At 35.4% G+C, this 18143-nt stretch overlaps 1 protein-coding gene across 2 annotated transcripts in view; it reads left to right on the top strand.

Moving 5' to 3' along the window:
• Positions 1–18143, top strand: part of LOC106169533 (enhancer of filamentation 1) — a 37442-nt gene that overhangs the window by 10822 nt on the left and 8477 nt on the right. Inside the window, exons 1-2 of one of the 2 annotated variants that reach the window (XM_013549008.3) lie at positions 3253–4814; positions 9414–9704. In XM_013549008.3, the coding sequence (XP_013404462.2) occupies positions 4803–4814; positions 9414–9704 (303 nt within the window). In that variant the 5' untranslated portion in view covers positions 3253–4802. Of the gene's footprint in view, positions 1–3252; positions 4815–9413; positions 9705–18143 lie in introns of those variants that run through there. The other variant, XM_013549006.3, reaches the window with a different exon arrangement.

Here is an 18143-nt window from a genome sequence, read left to right as displayed (position 1 = left end):
AAAAATGCAGTAATCATCGAAGTGATTTATTTTGATCTTCTTTTCTTCGATTGATATTTAGTTTTTTCATGCAGAGGAATAAAGCAATGGAATTATCTTAAAGGCAGTTCCGGACTTTTAGCTAGATTACTTCCTATTAACGTCAATAGGATGAGTGTTGAATTGCAAGCATTTGGTCACATCCTCATTACATTATGTCTTTCAGGATCTGTAAGTGGATTAAGAGCTGTGTCTTTGTATAAGAGCTGTGTCTAGAATTTCTGAGAAGCCATTGCAATTTGAGTTTTTATTCGGACACTAAAAGGTTTCTGTCAAGCACATTCTTGGTGAAGAGGGTGATTTGTTGAAAGTTATTTTACGTCATTATGTATAAAAAAAAGACAACTAGAAAAAAGTATGTATTAGCCTTAAATGAACTATAAAATAAATTTGTTGAAACTGTGATTCTCTATATGTTCAAATAAAACTATTGTTTTTTAATTTGAAAAAAAAATGTGAATGAAATAAATGTCAGCCTACAATAATCAATACAAAATTATGAAAGAGACTTTAAAAAAAGAAAGATATTATTATATATAAGTAGTCTCTCTATAAAAGAATTCTCACTTTTAATGAGGAACATTACTCAGAGCCTGTAGAGTACACAGCATATGGTCTTAAACATATATCAGTTTTCCCAGCTGGGCTCTGTTGAGAAAATTAGCAGAGATTGATTAATGAACAATATGCTAATGAGCAGCACTATCGCAAGAAAAATGGCGCAAAATTACCCAACACCTGTCACATTGTTTCGAAGCAGAGATTATGAGTGTTTGTGAATGATTTTATGTGCGCTTTATGTGCTTAAAGTAAAACTTGATATTTTAAATGTGCAATGGATGTTAGATGAAAGTAAATGCGAACTAAGCAACTCTCTCTCTCTCTCTTTCTCTCTCTCTCTCAGAGAGAATATCAGATGAATGAGAGAGGTGAAATGGAACAGATGGGAAATGAACAAGAACATGAAATCAACAAGAACATGCAACTGACATCTTCGAGAAATGAACAAAAGAAAGGAACATGAGAAATTAACAAGTCTCTAAGGACAGCAAAATTACCGTGTTATCTTCACAAATAAGAAAGAAGTGATTAAGAAGGAAATTGAAAAATTACATTTTTCGCTCTGACGTTAATAAATGTTGTCCTGACGAAAAGTTACTCTGTTCAGATTTCTCATATACTGTCCCAAGGAAATCAATAGAGAACACATTCATTTTGCTAAGTGAGATAATATATTATGCTGGTGAATGATCCCGAATACATTAACAGGACAAGAAGACTCTTTTCATTTAAGAGACAGGATCATTATGGATATATTCACAAGCTTGGAAGGGTTGCATGATGCACATATCATTAATCTATAATTAATCCTAAGAACCTCTCTGGTAATTAAATACACATAATTACGATGAGATACCTAATGAAGTGTGGCCCTGATAAATGAGATGTTTTGCCATTATTGGATTTTCTCCCTTCTTGAATAAAATTTTATCAAAGATGGTAAACAAAAGAATTTGGGATTATTCTTCTAGTTAGGAACCTGGTCAATCAGAAATGTATGATTAATATCTGATTCATTGTTGATGAATATGTAAATGTTGGCCCTAATTTTATGAGATTTTGAATGAATTAGAATATATGAGAGAACAGCTTCATTTGCATTAGTTATAAATATATTTAGTCAACGGGTCCCAGTCAATGTTAAAATATGAATAAATAATATTTTTGATAAGAGCAGTTTCTCCATGATAAAATTGGCTTGAAGCTTCAGAAATATTAGAGCTTTAACTTCAATATCTCTTGATAAGAAGAATATGAATTCATCTGAATTAAGGGATTATCAGTTAAGTTGCCTGAAAAATGAAATTGACACATTATGATATAGGCATGTTTTCATTTCTTGAAGTTTGCATCAAATGAATCTCACGAAAATGCACATATATCTTAATGTTTATAGTGGTATAATAATAGTAACATTCAGCGTAAAGAAATTATTGACCACCTTTAATATGTGGTCATATTCAACCAATTAAATATGACCTCAACTTTTGAAAAATCTGCTAAATGCAGCGCAGTCTTTTCCATTAAATATCCAATGCAGAAGGGTAAGTGAAATACAGACTACTTACTTTAAGACAACTGGGTTGGTTTCAATTTCTTGTAACTTAGAATAAGGCACTGAGATGGAATAGATTATCAGGGAGAGGATATATACACTAACAGCAGTGTTCTCAAGGATTATTACACAGAGTGACTAATGTTAACACATGTTTTAGCAAGAAAAAGGCTAACTCCCTCTCCTGTTTGGACTAAAAGACTGGGGCCTGTTTCATAGTTTAAGAACTTTAGCCCTAAGATTGGTCTAAACTTAAAGCCAGAAATTTTAAATTGTAGTTCAGTTATAAATATTAAATATTATGTACACCTTTTCATCTCAAGAAAGACATGGCTTATGTTTCTGACCACTGCTAAATTTCAGACAGTGGACTGCCTTCAGTTGAATTTTAACCAAAGATAATTCAAGTTTTGTCTAAAAGTTAAGAAAAAAATTTAGGCTACAGTTTTAATTTTTTTTTAAACTGACCTCTGGTGTTTCTGCTGTAAATGTTACCCAAATAGAAAATGTGGGCATTAATTGTTTTAATTTATGATCAGATGTTGATAAACACCCCATTGTAAATTCATACTCCAAATATCAGCTACGTGCAGTCACACACTTGTTCCCAAAATCACTTGATTCATGACAAATATAGCTTCTTCCAAGAAGGTTAAAACAAAAAAATTATCGGTAGAGCATAATGAAAGGGAAAGTCAGAGAGTGAGACTTTTAAGGACCTTGTGATAAAAGGACGAATTTATGACATTGCTTACAAGCACTAAAAAGTATGAATTGTAAAAGAGAACAACTTGGATGTAAGTTGAAGGTAGGATTTCTCTCTCTCTCTCTCTCTCTCTCTCTCTCTCTCTCTCTCTCTCTATATATATATATATATATATATATATATATATATAAGTCATGCTTAGAAGAATTTTAAAATGCTGTAAACTAAAAGAGGGGAAATGAAGAAACCAGTTAAGAGGATAAGGATAAGTAAACTGGATTGGTAAGGTAATCCAATCATTTGGCGAAGACTTCAGTATTAGCTCATTAACTTCCAGTGTGACATGCATGGTCAGTTGATTGGGGGGGGGGGGCTTGTAGATATTTTGTCAAGTGATAAACAATTGCAATAAAAACAATTTCAATTAAAATTCCTGCCAAGATTTTTATAAATAAGGAAGTAGGTTTTTCTTAGGACTACATGTACTCAGTCAGGGCCTTCCTTTTGATGAAATGGTTTACCATGGATATTGAACTTAACAACAAAAGCAGCTACTAGTACAGGGTCCTAGCATATCTAAATGGGGCCTGACAACATGGATATTTAATGTCCCTATATTATAAACCTCAGTCCTACCACTTGAGGGAGGCCAACGCATTAACATAAGAATGCGTGGAATTAAACTCCAGACATTTTTTGTGACCCAGTTTAAGAAGGGGTGGCTGAGCACACATCTCAGTGGTGTTCCTTTTGGTCGGTGATTCACAATTTTTATATGTGTCAGCGTGTAATCGTACAGTGTCAGTTAGAAGAAGACTAGCCTAGTGGAAAGAACCACTTGTAATCACTTGTGGAATTGAGTTCAGTAGTGTGATGTGTATATAAAAGAGAGACGGGCGCCTTCAGACAATTCGGAACCTACAACATTAGGTGTGGGATGCTACATGAGTTTTATCGCTTAATAACAGTGTGAGCCGTGCTGCTCATAGGGATATAGGAAAGAGAGGCTCAGATGTGGACAACAAAGACTGAATGGAAAACTCTTCACATTTTTTTCACTGTTGAGGAATGGTTTTGAAATATTTGGATACTTTGAAGATTGGGTCTCTGTGATAAATGAGTGAGAACTGAGAGTTTAGAGAGAATTTTCAGTTATATCGATATTGACTTGATCTGTTTGGATGTGTAGAAGACTTGATTCATAAGCACTGTGAAAAAAAAAAACTAACTGACAATATTGTGATCTTCACCTTTTTCTGAATGGTGTTACCATGTTCTATTTGAATCTGCAGCAGGTCCCCAAGTTGTGAGAAAAGTTCCTGATTTTTACCATTTTTGAATGATATACAATATCCTTATGGAATGTGTAGGAGATCCAACCAATTAAAAAACTTCCCTTCTGAAATAATACAAGTTGGAATCCCCAATCCTTAGAACTCCTCTACAAAGTCAAAGTCAAGTCTTTTTTGTGTCAGGTGAGAGACATTTTAGGGTCAGTAGAACTGAGGTATTCGCACTGTTAGAAAGGCAAAGGTGTGAGGGACTGAAAAGAAGTATGACAAAAGTGGAGCCTAGCTGCATCATGCTGATCTGATACAGAGAACCACAGTGACTGGATTAAGATATATCACAGTTATAAGATAATCCACAGAAAACAGGAAGGAAGCTAACCTGTTTAAAAGACGCAACGGATATATGTCAGAAACACCATTTTTTGTCCAGAGATAGCTGTTTTGACCACAGTGACCATTTTTTGACCACCAGCCGGATTTGTCTGACACTACTTCCTATGCAGCAGATATTTTCGGGGACCTTCTCAAAATGTGGAGCATTAAGTACATCTCAGTGTAACGTCGGGGATAACAGCTGTATTTAGATTACCATAGTGTTAACTTGTGTATACAAAGTAATACAGAGTAACAAAACAGAGACATTTGGAAAATGACAGTAAAGGTAAGATATTAATATACTTAGCTAGTAGACATTTAAAGTTAACCATTATATGCAGAAAAAATGCAAGTGATAGAAGGCATCGAAGGATGGAAAAGGGAAACGTGGAGGAAACAGATGTGTGTTTGTGTGTGTGTGTGTGTGTGTTTGAGAAAGAAAGTTGAAAGAAACTTGGATTTCCGTAGAGCGCAATTCTAAATTCCACCAGATAGAATTCATATCCAAAGTGTAAAATCTGTCAAGAATCAAAAGGTAAGATTGCATTCATTAGGGTTAGTTAGTATCTCTTTCTGTCACTACAGTAATTCAGTGATGATACTGATATTGGTCCTAATATTAATGTAGGCCATTCCACCGTAGTTGTTCACAGCCAACGTTGTGCAGTAAAAGTTTAATCGGTCAAGCCATCCTGTCCCTGTTTGATATGCACTGATAAGGGAGAATTAAAAATAGCAGGAAACATATGTGTTTGTTTAACAAGTACTAGTATATACAGTGTATACTGGTCTGATCAGATAACAATTGTTCATATATTAAATTATTTTAATGATTTCTTCAAAACAACAGCTAAAGTTTGGGTTTCTTTATACTACAATATTTGGTTATCTATCTAGCCATCTTCTGTAAATAAAGGTGTGCAAACAACTTAACAATCTGTTGTTTTGAAGAAACTGCTGCAGTACGAGAGTGCATGATACACCTGATGGAGATGCCTTAACTGGGTTCATTCAGCTTGAGAATTTATTTTGTTGAACCGACAGTAAGAGCATAAGAGCCAAATAGCTGGTGTGAAATAGTAAGGAGACATTTGTAAGTGGCTGATACTGATATGTATACATTTGACTGCTGTGGCAAATAACATCAGTGATAACCTCTGATAAGAGTGAATTAAAATGTCAGGAAAACCATGCTATGTGAATATGCGACAAATAACGCATATGGCCACCAATATTTGATATCTACAGGTGTCTTGATTGTGTTTGTTGTCAGTGATGATTATGTAACTCGTGATCCAGATTTTGGGACCAAATTGGAACTTGTTTAGTTGAACTGACACACCTTACTGTCACAAAAGATAAATAAGTTCAAATATAATGAAACAAAATGAGGTAAGCTTGAATGAAACTAAATTAAGTGAAATAAAAGAAAAGAGAATAAAAACTGAGATGAGGTTTAAAATTTAAGGGTAGACTAGTTGTTTGAATGTTTCATTTAGTTCTTGTTAGTAGACATTTTCTTTTGTGCTTTGTGATGCTCCTTTAATGCAAGTGTAATAGATACCCCAAGATTGTTAAATTTGTCTTGGGGTTTACTGCATTTCTGAAAAATCCTTACATCACCTTTATATATGCAGTTATAGACTTAAATATGTAGTATTGCAAATTAAATGATAGCCTTGGTAGGTTATATAGAGTTTAATAATTACAAGAACAGTTCAGGCCCATAGCCAGGGGGGTTGGGGGGGGGGGGGTTTCGAAAGAACCGCCCCTTTTGCTGAGAAAAGGTCCACTCTGGGTAAAATTTGATCTAGGTACATGACGTTTTTATGGGAAAAGGTCCACTTCTTCAGAAAAAGAACCCCCCTTTTGAAACTGCTGGCTACGGGCCTGCAGTTACTGGATGAATGGGCAGAGGATGCTAATAAGCAGTATCAAATTGATGAAAGGTTTTGAAACTGAGAACCAGCTCAGTGAAACTTGTTCGCCTGAAGCATTATATGTGATCTGACAGGGTTGAGACCTGAACTCCGTATTCACAGAATACGAAATAATTGAAGTCAAAGGTTGGTCTTTCCTTTGAGACAGATAATGTTGGTCTTTTTGGATTATTTTAGTCTAGAATATTACATCTATATAGCAGTCTTCTGGAAGTTCTATCAGCCTCGAACATAAGCCATGGCTTACTTTTTTTGTGAATCAGTCCCGATTTTCTCATTTGACTGGGCTTGACAAATGGTATTTGACTTGGGTCAAAATTGACTCGAGAATACTTGATGAACCAATATTTTTCTGAGTAATACCAAGGCTTATTCTATTACAAGATTTCTTGGAATGGTCACCAAGTCATGAATTGCTAGGGGACAACAGTTCGTTTGATAACCAGGGTTTGACTGTGACAGAGAGACAAGGGATGGATTAGGACTAACACAACCCTGGTAAAAACATTGCAAAAAGTTGAAGATTTTTTTTTTTCAAGAGTGGCTATAATGACAAGGGATGACAAAAAACACAGATTACTGCACAGTCATCCAGGCTCTTTTATTGAAGTATATACGGTACTGACACATGGATGTGCACATGTGTGCACACAAACACACACATGCACACATACGTCATTATCATCACCATCATCCCACGAAGTTTACACAAATCCCAACTGTATTGACAATATTTAAATCACATTTACACCCTTTAAATAAACAATCATGGGCATTACTCACATATTTTTCATGTAACATTACTCTGCACTGCATGAATCTCATCCTCCTCTAAAGTCCACACCCTGTATTACATGACATACAAGCACAGATAACATCAGATGATATTGTGATAAGAGGCAGGGGGAGGACAGGGATGGGTGGTAGGGGACACAGGGTACTGGTACAGGGAGAAGAGAGGTAGTCTAAGGTATAGTTCTGGAGGTGTTTGATGTGGTTGATGTTACCTAAGATGACATTGTGATAGTGGCTGGTTTATCCATGTGTGACGTGGTGGAGTTATTACTTTTCTGGCCTTGTTCACTTTAAGAATTAACTTGGATTCGACATTGACTAAATTGATACCAACCAGTAATTAGGGAACTATATTTGTGTAATATTTTGGCTAAGACTAGGCTTAAAGATATTGGCCTAAAAATTGAAACACAGTGAAGATCCCTGTGAAAACTTATAGTAATTTTTAAACTATCTAGAGTCTTAACTTGCTATAAAAGTCTATGTTTTAAGTTCGTCTCAGTGTGAACGTGGCCATAGATGGACAGCGGTCAGTGGCATGTCTTTAGGGAGAGGTCATGTCCGTTGAAGACATAATGACCACTTTATTTTCTAGCTTCCGGCCACTAACTGTCCGCTTCTGGACATTGTCACGCCATTGGCAGTCATTTAGAGATTTTAGATAATTTTTATGGGGATGAAAGAACGTGCTGAGTAGTGTTCCTTAAGGGTATGCATTTGCATAAAAATTATGATATTTGGGGGGGGGGGGGGGGGGGGGGGGGGGGGGGGGGGGGGGGGGGGGAGGAAGCCATGAAATATATTGAAGTGCATCAATGTAAAAGCAATTACATTTATGTGTTGAGTCATCCGTAAATGGTGCTGTCTAACATAAGCCTTACATTGCTGCTAATTCCATATGACATGATGCAATTACTGTGTATTTTTTTCTGCCCAATCGACAAGATACTGGGCAGGAAAAAAATCAATAAGAAAATGGTATCTGCAACGAGCAGGCATACTGTCCCACGCTTCAGTTCACATTGACTTTTTTCAGGAGGGATGATTTAGTGGAGATATTTCCAGTAGTATTTGTGCATGTCATTTACCTCAAATGTACTTTAAGATGAATGGCTGTGTGTAGGGCTTTTGATGGGAGATTTACAGATGTTTCATGATGGTATAACTGTGGTATAACTTATTTTCTAATGATAAAATGTATCTGGTCAAAACAGGGAATAGTTTGGATACAAAGGCATTATTTGTTTGGTTATTTCTTAACTGGCTGGTGAGATTGGTCAGTTTTACAAAATGAATGATTCATTGAATGAATAAAGAAAATAAGATGTAATAGAAAAAAGAGAATAAATAGATATTAAATAAAAAAAATAATAATGAAAATAATACTCAATTATTTGTTATCAGATGATTTAGAAAATGCCTTAAGGCTTTGCTTCTCACGTACAAATTAACTTGCATGTACTTTCTCAGAAAAAAAAAGAGAGAACTAATCCAGGATTATTGAAGATATCAGCTTTCATGCAAAAAGACACCTTAATAGGCAGATGTGGGACTTTAAAATGTCAAGACAATTCTATTGAGATCACAAAAACAGTGTTAAATAATGAACTCATCTCTGTCTTACATATTCTGTATCAAATCTCTGACATTTTCTGCAGTACTTTGGGGTCATATTTCAACACTCTGTGTGACATTTTCCTCTGCTAATGACAGGGTGGTCTACTGTCTATCAGCTGCAAAAGGCAAAATAGACAGCTGTCTATCAAATGGTGGCAAATCCCTTATTATTGTCCATTAGTCAGAATTAAATCCAAATCTCCTATATTGTCAACAACTTTCTTTTATAAATGGAGTAAAAGCTTAATTTGAAAAAAAAGTCGTGCTATATATTTCTGCTTCTGTTTGTTTCATAGAGAAGCTTTGAAGGTGTGTTAAAAATTTTAGAATTTAATGACCAAGATTAGGAAAAGGTTTTCTTAAATCTTCTTTGTTCCTAGATAGAGATTTTGAAAATAATTTTGAATTCATTCTCTCTGAGATCTTTTCATTAGATTCACATTCACTTCTCTTTCCATCCATTCCACCCCCCCCTCCCCCCCCCCCCCCCTTAAAAAATTTAGATGAAAGATTCCATAATTTTATACTTACAGCATTGTCTGGCCAAAGCTTTGTACGACAACATTGCCGAGACACCAGAGGAGCTAGCGTTCCGCAGGGGAGATGTTCTCACCATTCTGGAGAAGGACACCAATGGTTTGGAGGGCTGGTGGCTTTGTGGACTCAGAGGCAAGCAGGGGATTGCCCCCGGGAATAGACTTAAACCCTTGATGGGGATGCAGGAATCAAGTATATACGATGCTCCACCCAGCCAGAAGGGGAAGGAAGAGACACAGCAGCAGACACAGTGGAACAGAAGGAGTTGGGATGTTTTACCTGATAAGGTAAGTTGTGGTTCTTGTATGTGCTGGAGATGTGTGCTTTTTTGTTTGTGTCGGGGAAGTTTAGAACAAATGATGGTCTTAGCTTCTGGACCAAGATTTATTTATCTGTTTGGACTTGAGATAGATCAAATGAAATCCATGTAGAATAAATATTACCTTTGTTTTATAGAGGGAAGAAATGGCTTACATTTTAGACCAGCAGATATTATGGACTACTGCAAGTTTGTTTGGTATTGCTGTAGATCTCAATTATTGGATCTGAATGTTAAGACCATCTTTTTACGTCAAGATCTGATGAAAAAACGGACCCCTTATCACCAAAGCAGAAATGTGCTAGTCTTAATTGACAAGTGCATGTGCATTTATGTGCTTGTGCATGTGTGTGTGTGTGTGTTTATATATATTTACTGGGATATATATCAAGAACCTGTGCTAATGTGTATTTGCAGGCATCTGTATGTGAATGAATATGTTCACACGTGTGTTTTCAGCTGTGTGTGGAAATCCCACATTTTCTCACATGGCTCCATAATACCTTTACACCTGAAATGCTCAAAGTTGACTTTTCCATATAAGGCTGTGTTCTACACCATTTCGAGTAAAACATTGTCGGGCTGACTTCAGGAAGTGGATATTTTGAGTGGATTTCCCAGGGTCTCCCTTGGGGTCTATCTTATATCATCCCTCAGTTACCACCCCTCTCCCTCCCTATTGTTTTGACAGCGAAACTTGAAGTAGGAAGGAAAGATGAAAAAAGGCTGTCTATTTCCTTTTGTAAGACTAAAACAGATTTTGATATACACAGTGCTGGACTTGGCCTTAGTTGTAGAAAGGGAGTGTGAGCAATTTCACACTGTATACATGGAAGTTGTGCCTGTGTGTTTAGGCAATGGAAAGTGATTCTGGAAACCAAACAGTAAACAGAGCAAAGGGAGCTGATTCATACCTGAGACTCCCTAGAGTTACCTGTGATTCACCTGCCTATCATTAATTCCGTGTAGAAAATATTACCTTTTCACCTGTGAAATGCATGCACGTGGTGCATCTCTTTTCATGTTTTAATGGAGAAATAAGGAGGCCTTTTACATGGATCAGCTTCTTTGCAATCCCATTTTGCAACAGATTTTTTTTTTTTCATGGGAGGCTTGGGGGAGGGAGGAGTATTTCCTTGAAATGTGTTGAACCTACAGCATGTTGTAAAAATCAACCAGGTACTCATTTCAATCAACTCTTTAAAAAAATGATCTGTTCACTCAACATCAAACAGGACCGAAGTGGGATCAGATTATCAGGCCACTGAAGCATGTCCCGCTCTAAATCTCCAACTGTGTGAATTCATCTTAACTGATATTTTCCTGTTTTAGTGGGGCTGGGGGATGATTAATGTATCTCAATCTCCTTTACCTTGGCTCCCAAATTAGCTTAGTTTGAAAACTTGGCAAGTGATGGCAATAGACAAAGTGATAACTTTTGGCAGAGGTGTTATTTTGGCGCTGTCTGCAACTTAATTTTTTTCGCTGTAACTAATTTGGCACATTGAAATCAATCTCTGTACTTTTCACACAAAGAGAAAAGTCAAAAAGAGGGAGGAAAGGTTTTTAACAAAATGAATTGAAAGACTTCAAGTTTGGCTGTAACTGTATGTCAGATTTATGTTGTATGCTTTTGTTTCAGATATGTGTTTAGAGGGTGTTGACTTTCTTCCAAATTTGTTTTTAAAAAAGGCAGTTTATGACATCTGAATATATGTATTTGAGAATGTGATATCTTTTGCTAAACTCATTTGAAAATTAAAATTGACATGATGTGAGAGCATCAAATTGATTTGTTGTTCAGATTCTTCTAAGAAAGAAAAATGTGACAACATGTCACCAAAATTTAAAGTTTAGAATACAGAATAACATTTTGTAGATCATCAATGAAAGAGGAAAGGAGAAAATGTGCAATTTTAGTGCGGCAGGCAATTACAGGTAGTTTATTTATATTGATCTAATCTGAAAACAAGTTTGTCTGGACTATTATGTTCCTGCAATATACCTCTTGAGGACATTGTCTGATAAATGGAATTGCTTCCCGTCACGAACCCCGCTTTCTAAATTTATAATCTCATTTATTTGACATCTACAAAAGAGCTTGTAACAAAATGCAGCCGCGGGGTCTTATTTATGGACTTGACTGACTTGATTGTATGCCAGTTAGGTTTGTAAGATGTGCAGAGTGCATGTCAGTCTAGAGGTGTGTCTACGGCAATGTCAGAGAGAGAGAGAAAGAGAAGTGTTAAGACTAGTTTTGTCATATCATCTTTGTTAAAGTTATGCTCATCTTTGAGTGCCTCACTTTTACTGACTTTCCTTCCTCAGTTGTTTTTGTGGTTCTCTCTCTCTTTCTCTCTCCCCCCCCCTCCCCCCTTACAAATGGCCCTCTCAGCTGCCCCAGGGTAATGGCAGCAATGCCCTATACCTGCTGGTGTTGCTGCCAGGTCTTCTTCCCTGTCTTCGTCACATGCCTTTCAGTCTGGTAGGGATGGTTAGACTTGGTTTGATGGATGATATCAGAGACCCTTCCCCACCAAAAAAAAAAAAAAAAAAAAAAAAAAAAAAAAAAAAAAAAAAAAAAAAATCAAGGACAAATTAAGGAAAAAGAAAAAAATGTGTGTGTTTGGCACAAATAGCATGCTAGTTTTCCTTGCTCGAAAAATTTGGCCTGTAATGAAAAAAAAAGTATTTCGTAGATGGAGTATTCAAAATGTCAGAGCAGGTGTCAAGGACAGAGAAGTTGCAGTCTAATCTTCGTCTAGCCATGGTTGGAGAGCCAACACGGATTTTTAACCTGTTGGTGGTATTTCTATTTCTACTCCTTTGCTCTTTCATCCTGAGATTGTTGTCGGTCTGGGAGGGATTATTTGGAGGCTTGTGGTGGTATCTGAGCCAAAGGTGTGAAAATGTTTTTCTTTCTGCGTTATTCAGATGGTTTTGTGTATCTTTTTTATTTTTAGTGTTTTTTTTACTACATTTTATCAGATGGAAAAGTTGGATAGTGTATTCTCTGATGCTAGTAAGATATACAAGTGATAATATCTATCATAACATGAAATATATTTACTAGTTAATGATTTGAAATTTTATTCCACAAACAAAATTGAATTATAGCAATTTTAACAAGTGCTAAATAGCCTTCATCTTCCACATCCCCCCTCCCCCCTCCTCCTATACACTGTGATGTATTACAGAGATTCATTAAAGCAAAAGCTGTTAACTGAATTTTATCCCAAAGTTTGCTGAACTCCAAACAAGGTTTTGAGATGTTTTGGATAGAAAACAAAACTAACTGAGATCAGCACCTCTTCAACAGTGATTTGGGGATACGGTTTCACCTGAACATTAAATCTTCATGACAAGTTTATTTTTCTTGGCCAAATTTATCCTTGAATTATTTTAATTAGCTTCTCTTTTTGTCAAATTATGCAGCCATAAAGTTGCTCATGCCAAATTTTGGTGGCTTTGATTATTTTGATAGTCTTTTTTTCACTAAACTGATCAACAGTAGTTAGATGGTAAAGCAAAGGAGAGGAATCTCTGGTTATTTTAACAGTTTTTTCTTCCTTTTTTTGTCCCTATAACAAGGTAATAATAGAATGTTGAAGCCAAGTTTAGGACACCTATTAAGTGTAATTATAGAAATAAGAGTAAACAAGATTCTCCAAACACGGGGCTTTTGTTTGTACAGCCAACCACTGATGAATATGGCAAGTTTACATGCCAGGGTTGATTGCAGTATTTGAGTAAAATCAAATTTACACTATGGAAAATCTGGTCAGCTCTAGGTGCGTGTTTGGTGCACACCAGTCTAAAGATGTTGGAATGTTATGATTGCTCCAGATGGCATAGTGTAAACACACCAATAAAGGTTGATTTCAATATCTGCCTATATTCCAGTGATAGTAAGTGAATGATTGACTCATTTATTTCCTTTGATCTAACCACAGTTTCCTCCAATGGATTATGTCAAGTGATATTTCCTTTTGTCCGTGATCAGTTTTTGTGGGAGAGGTGTCTCCATCACTAAGCTTTTATTAATGGACGTTGTTAAGATGTGTCATAGTTAATAAGTGTTTATTTATCTTTAGGTGACATGTGGATTTTGAAGTGGAGCACCTTTGTCATATTTTGGATATCAGAAAAAGATTAAGATGTTGTTAATAATTGGGGATTTTATTATTCTAGGGAATTTTGTGCCGACCCAACTGTTGTACTATTTCAGGAGAATGTTTAATTATATCTAGCATGTTTTCTCGATGTATCTTTTAATTAAGATCTTTTAATTAAGACTGCTGTGTCCAACTTTTTAAGTTGATCTTGTCATCTCTTGATTGTCAACATATGAAAGGCAGTTTCTTTGCATTTAATTCATATTTAGTCACATTAAAAAGCTCATTTCCATTCCACCCCTTTGTATTATTTATCAGATGTGTACTTTTCATTTGATTCACCTGGTGCAAATGTTATAAGATAAATGTTGTTGTTGAGTGTCATGTCTAGCTCCCCCCCCCCCCCCCTCCCCCTCACCACCACCATCCCAATGTATATACATTAAAACTGTTTATCTACTCTATTCTTTTTGGCCTTGATCTGCACAGCTTGCTTATCACATTGCCTCACCTCTCACATTTCTTAATGAATGAAACTGATTTATGTGTTATGTGTTTTCATTCCCCTTAGAAATGATTCAAGAAGACTTGATATAATGCTGAAGGTGGGAAAGCTGTGGTCAGTTTGTGGCCAGTCTGTGGTCACCGTCAGGCTATGAATGGGCTTGCGTGACTGCAATGACCCCTGGAAATCGTGGACAGTCACCAAATCTCAGTATCAAATAAAACTACGTACTAATCATAACAATCAAAATGATAATAATATAATTAGCACAAAATAATGAAAACATTTATTTTACAAATGCTAAAATCTGAGCGTTTTGAGTTCAGTTTCAACAGGCCTCATACGACAAAAACAGATGAACGTGAACGGATGATTTTTTACTTTTCTCGAATTTGTGAAATGTTGTTGAAAAGGTGCAGTTTCTCTCAGTAAACATCTATCATTGATAAGAGCTTTGATCTTAAGGATAACACCTTTTCTCACTTAAGGTGATTTCTTTACCTTAAGACCAGAACTTGAATTAAAAAAAAAAAAGGTAGAAAAAATATTTTGCTGCACTTTTAGAACCTTTAGTGGAATTGTTTTGAACTGCAGACAGGTAAATCCAAACAGGAGTTGGTTGAGGTCATTGTTCAGACCACAGTTTAGAGCCATTTGCTTGCTCAACTCTTTCTGTAAAAGTTCAAGTGGAATATGTTTTAATGCATACTTTGTTAAGCACCCTTAATAATTTATTTATGTATATGTATAAAAGCTTGCCAAATGGGTTATATTTCAGTCTGGTTAAAGTTGGTCTCTTGTCTGTCTTTGCAGCATGGCTTAGTAGAAAGTCAAGATTGGTTTTTAAAAAATTTGAACTTTGAGAAAAATGGTCTGCGGCTGTGTATGGGGTCATGTGCATTTTTCCTGATATTAAATATATTTTCTCTCAGTGATAGGTGTCCAATTGACTTGCTGGACATAATCCTTTGTATGTGTTTGTCAAATGTATAGCATCTTCTTTGCTCTATCTGCATTTTTATGTCAATTTTTATAAAAAGCTAAATCATGGCCACATTCCACTAAAGAACTTTTGACCAAAAGTTTGTCATAGCTTAAATTTTTTGTCTACTTTACCTCAGAAAATGATTAGAAGTTATCAAATGAAGTTTCTAGCCTATTCAAGAAAGCAGTGGCTTATAAAATCAATTTTTACTTTAATTTAATGAACTACTACATGTTTATACTGAATTGATTTGTACACCAGAATTTTCAGTCTAAAAGTTAGTACTACTTTGTGGTCTTAAGCTCTTTTGGTAAACATGTTCCTGTCACAGAATATTGTCAACCTGTCAATGGAAAACCAATATCCTTTTCTCTGGTTGTCACACGAGTCCTGGATTAGTTTAACATGATGTCATCCATGTTTTCAATTATTTACTGGAAATCCATCCCTCTTGTTGTACCTTGATTGTTATTGAGAAGAATATAAACAAAAGGATATGTGCCTTGGGACTTGAGATTCTTGAAATGAGTAAGACACGTTGTTTGCTGTCTTTCCCCATTGTATTGGTCTTAGCCAACATTTAATCATCGAAATCAAAATTAAGGAAGGAAATTGGAATTCATAAAGGTAATTCTCAGAATTATGATTTTAAAAAAGACAAACAAAAGAAGCAAGAAAGAAATGAAAGAATTAGGAATTTGAGGAAGCAAGACCATCCACCTGACTGTGGACTGTCTTTCCTAACCACAAGACATGACAGGGATTGGCAGTCACAGATGAGGACAGCAACACTTGCGTCATGTCAAACTGGTCCCATCTAACACTGTTGTAGTTTTAACTCCAGGAATTGTCTTAGGGTGCATTCCCAGAGATTTAGATCCATCCAGAGATTTATATTTAGATGGCTTATGTGGAAGAAGGCTCTAAGACTAGATAATTTTATAGCTGTTTACACTAAGACTTTAAATAAGACATTTTAATGCTAAGGACACATCTATAAATCCTCTACAAACATTTTATTTTTCCTAGACTTTCTTTTTAAGAAAGTTTTGTCAACTGGCAGATTTAAATGTTTTTGCCAAGGTATGGCTACATGGCTCCGTTTTCTAAACATAATATCACAAATTTATTATAATTTGTTTATCACATTGGTAATCATAGGGAAATAAGCTCTATCAGTCTCTACAAAGCATATGAATCATTATATCCTCATTTCAGCCTCGTTGGCAGGGTGTTAATTTGCTTCTATTTCTTAACAAAAGTGAATCATAGTAAATTGCCACTTGTAGTACTATGGAAGGCAAGGTGTGAAATTATTCAAGAGCAGTCTTGTGTGAAAAAAAAAGCAAAATTAGGTGTAAATTTTTTTTGATTAATCATCTCAATGAAACAAGATTACATTAATTCACCAGGATATGAGGTTGAATTCAATTATTCAGAGACTTGTTACAACTTATTAATTGAAAAATTGCGACTAGGTGGGATCCTTTGTTTAACCTCAAAGACTATTTTCTGAAATTATTTACCTGTTTTTTTATATATTTAGCTATGATAATGTGGTGGATTGTGTATACTATTAATGTATATTTGAGATTATTGTTTAATCCTCAGATTACATAGAGGGAAAATCCATTTGATTCCAAAATTTGATGAAATAGACATCTGTTAAAATCATTTAGATGCATATTTTAGTTTTCTGACTTGCTTTAAAATTTGTGCTCCAGATGTCGAGGAGAAAAAATCTTTCAAACACACACAGGCTTTATTCTTCGGCATATTAAAAACTCAGCACTGCATATTATCAAATTCGATTTGGCAATGTAAATTTTACATGAGCCAGGTTATAATATTGAATGATTTGTTCTTATCTCTCATTCACATTTGAAACAAATGGCTTTTTATTTGTCGAAGTGAATTTTTTTATGACTAATAATGGGACTATGTCTACAACGGTAGGAAATCACTCTTGTTTGAGCTCTTTCCCTTTATTGGCTCAGTATATTTTTTCAACAAAGCCTGCTCTGTTAATAGGGAAATGATAACAATAAGCTTAATCGAGAATATATGCTGGAGGTAAGTATGAGTCATTCCCTGGCAAAAGATTAACACAGACAATTAGTATTCGGCACCATCAGATTTATGGCCGTTGTTTTGTATTGGCGCAATGCGATGGGTTTGTATTTTGTATTCAGTGGATTGCCTTACTAACAGCAACCTTCACTTAACATTTGACATGGTGGTCTATTCTGGCTACAAGTTCCTACTATTTATGTGTAAATAAATCAGATTATCTTACAGCAATAAAAAAAGTCAACTGCATTAGTTCATCCATAGCTGGGGAAAAGAAAAGAAAAAAAAAAAACATGGGGATTGGAATTGGAAATGTGTTGATTTTTGGACCAGATTGTATACAAATGCTGAAGTTAAAAAAATCTGGATCTGAGATCAGTCAAATGCATTTTTTATTTTATCAAATTAAATGATATTTCTCCAAGTCCATGTAAAAGTTTTTTGTTTTTTTTTCGATTAAAGATAGATTTAATTAAATTAAGCATTGTGTAAAATGTTACATTTATATACTGGCACATGGACTTGATAGGATGGCTAAGGACCATGGTTCCTGAGGAAGAGTCCTAAATTTATTCTTGTGTTGTTGTTGTTTTTCTTTTTTTTCCCCTCTCTCTCTCTCTGCTGCCAACACGTGTCACTTCTATTAGCTGTCAGATGGCAGCTAAACTTTGCTGTATCACCAGTTGTGTAAAAACAAAGAAAGTTTTGATTTGTAAGATTCACATTGCTGTC

This window comes from Lingula anatina, chromosome 4 (genome assembly GCF_051362555.1).
Source record: "Lingula anatina isolate TDL-2025a chromosome 4, LinAna3.0, whole genome shotgun sequence".
NCBI classification, from domain to species: domain Eukaryota; kingdom Metazoa; phylum Brachiopoda; class Lingulata; order Lingulida; family Lingulidae; genus Lingula; species Lingula anatina.
The sequence above is the reverse complement of the archived record's forward strand: the minus strand, read 5'-3'. Positions and strand labels throughout refer to the sequence as shown.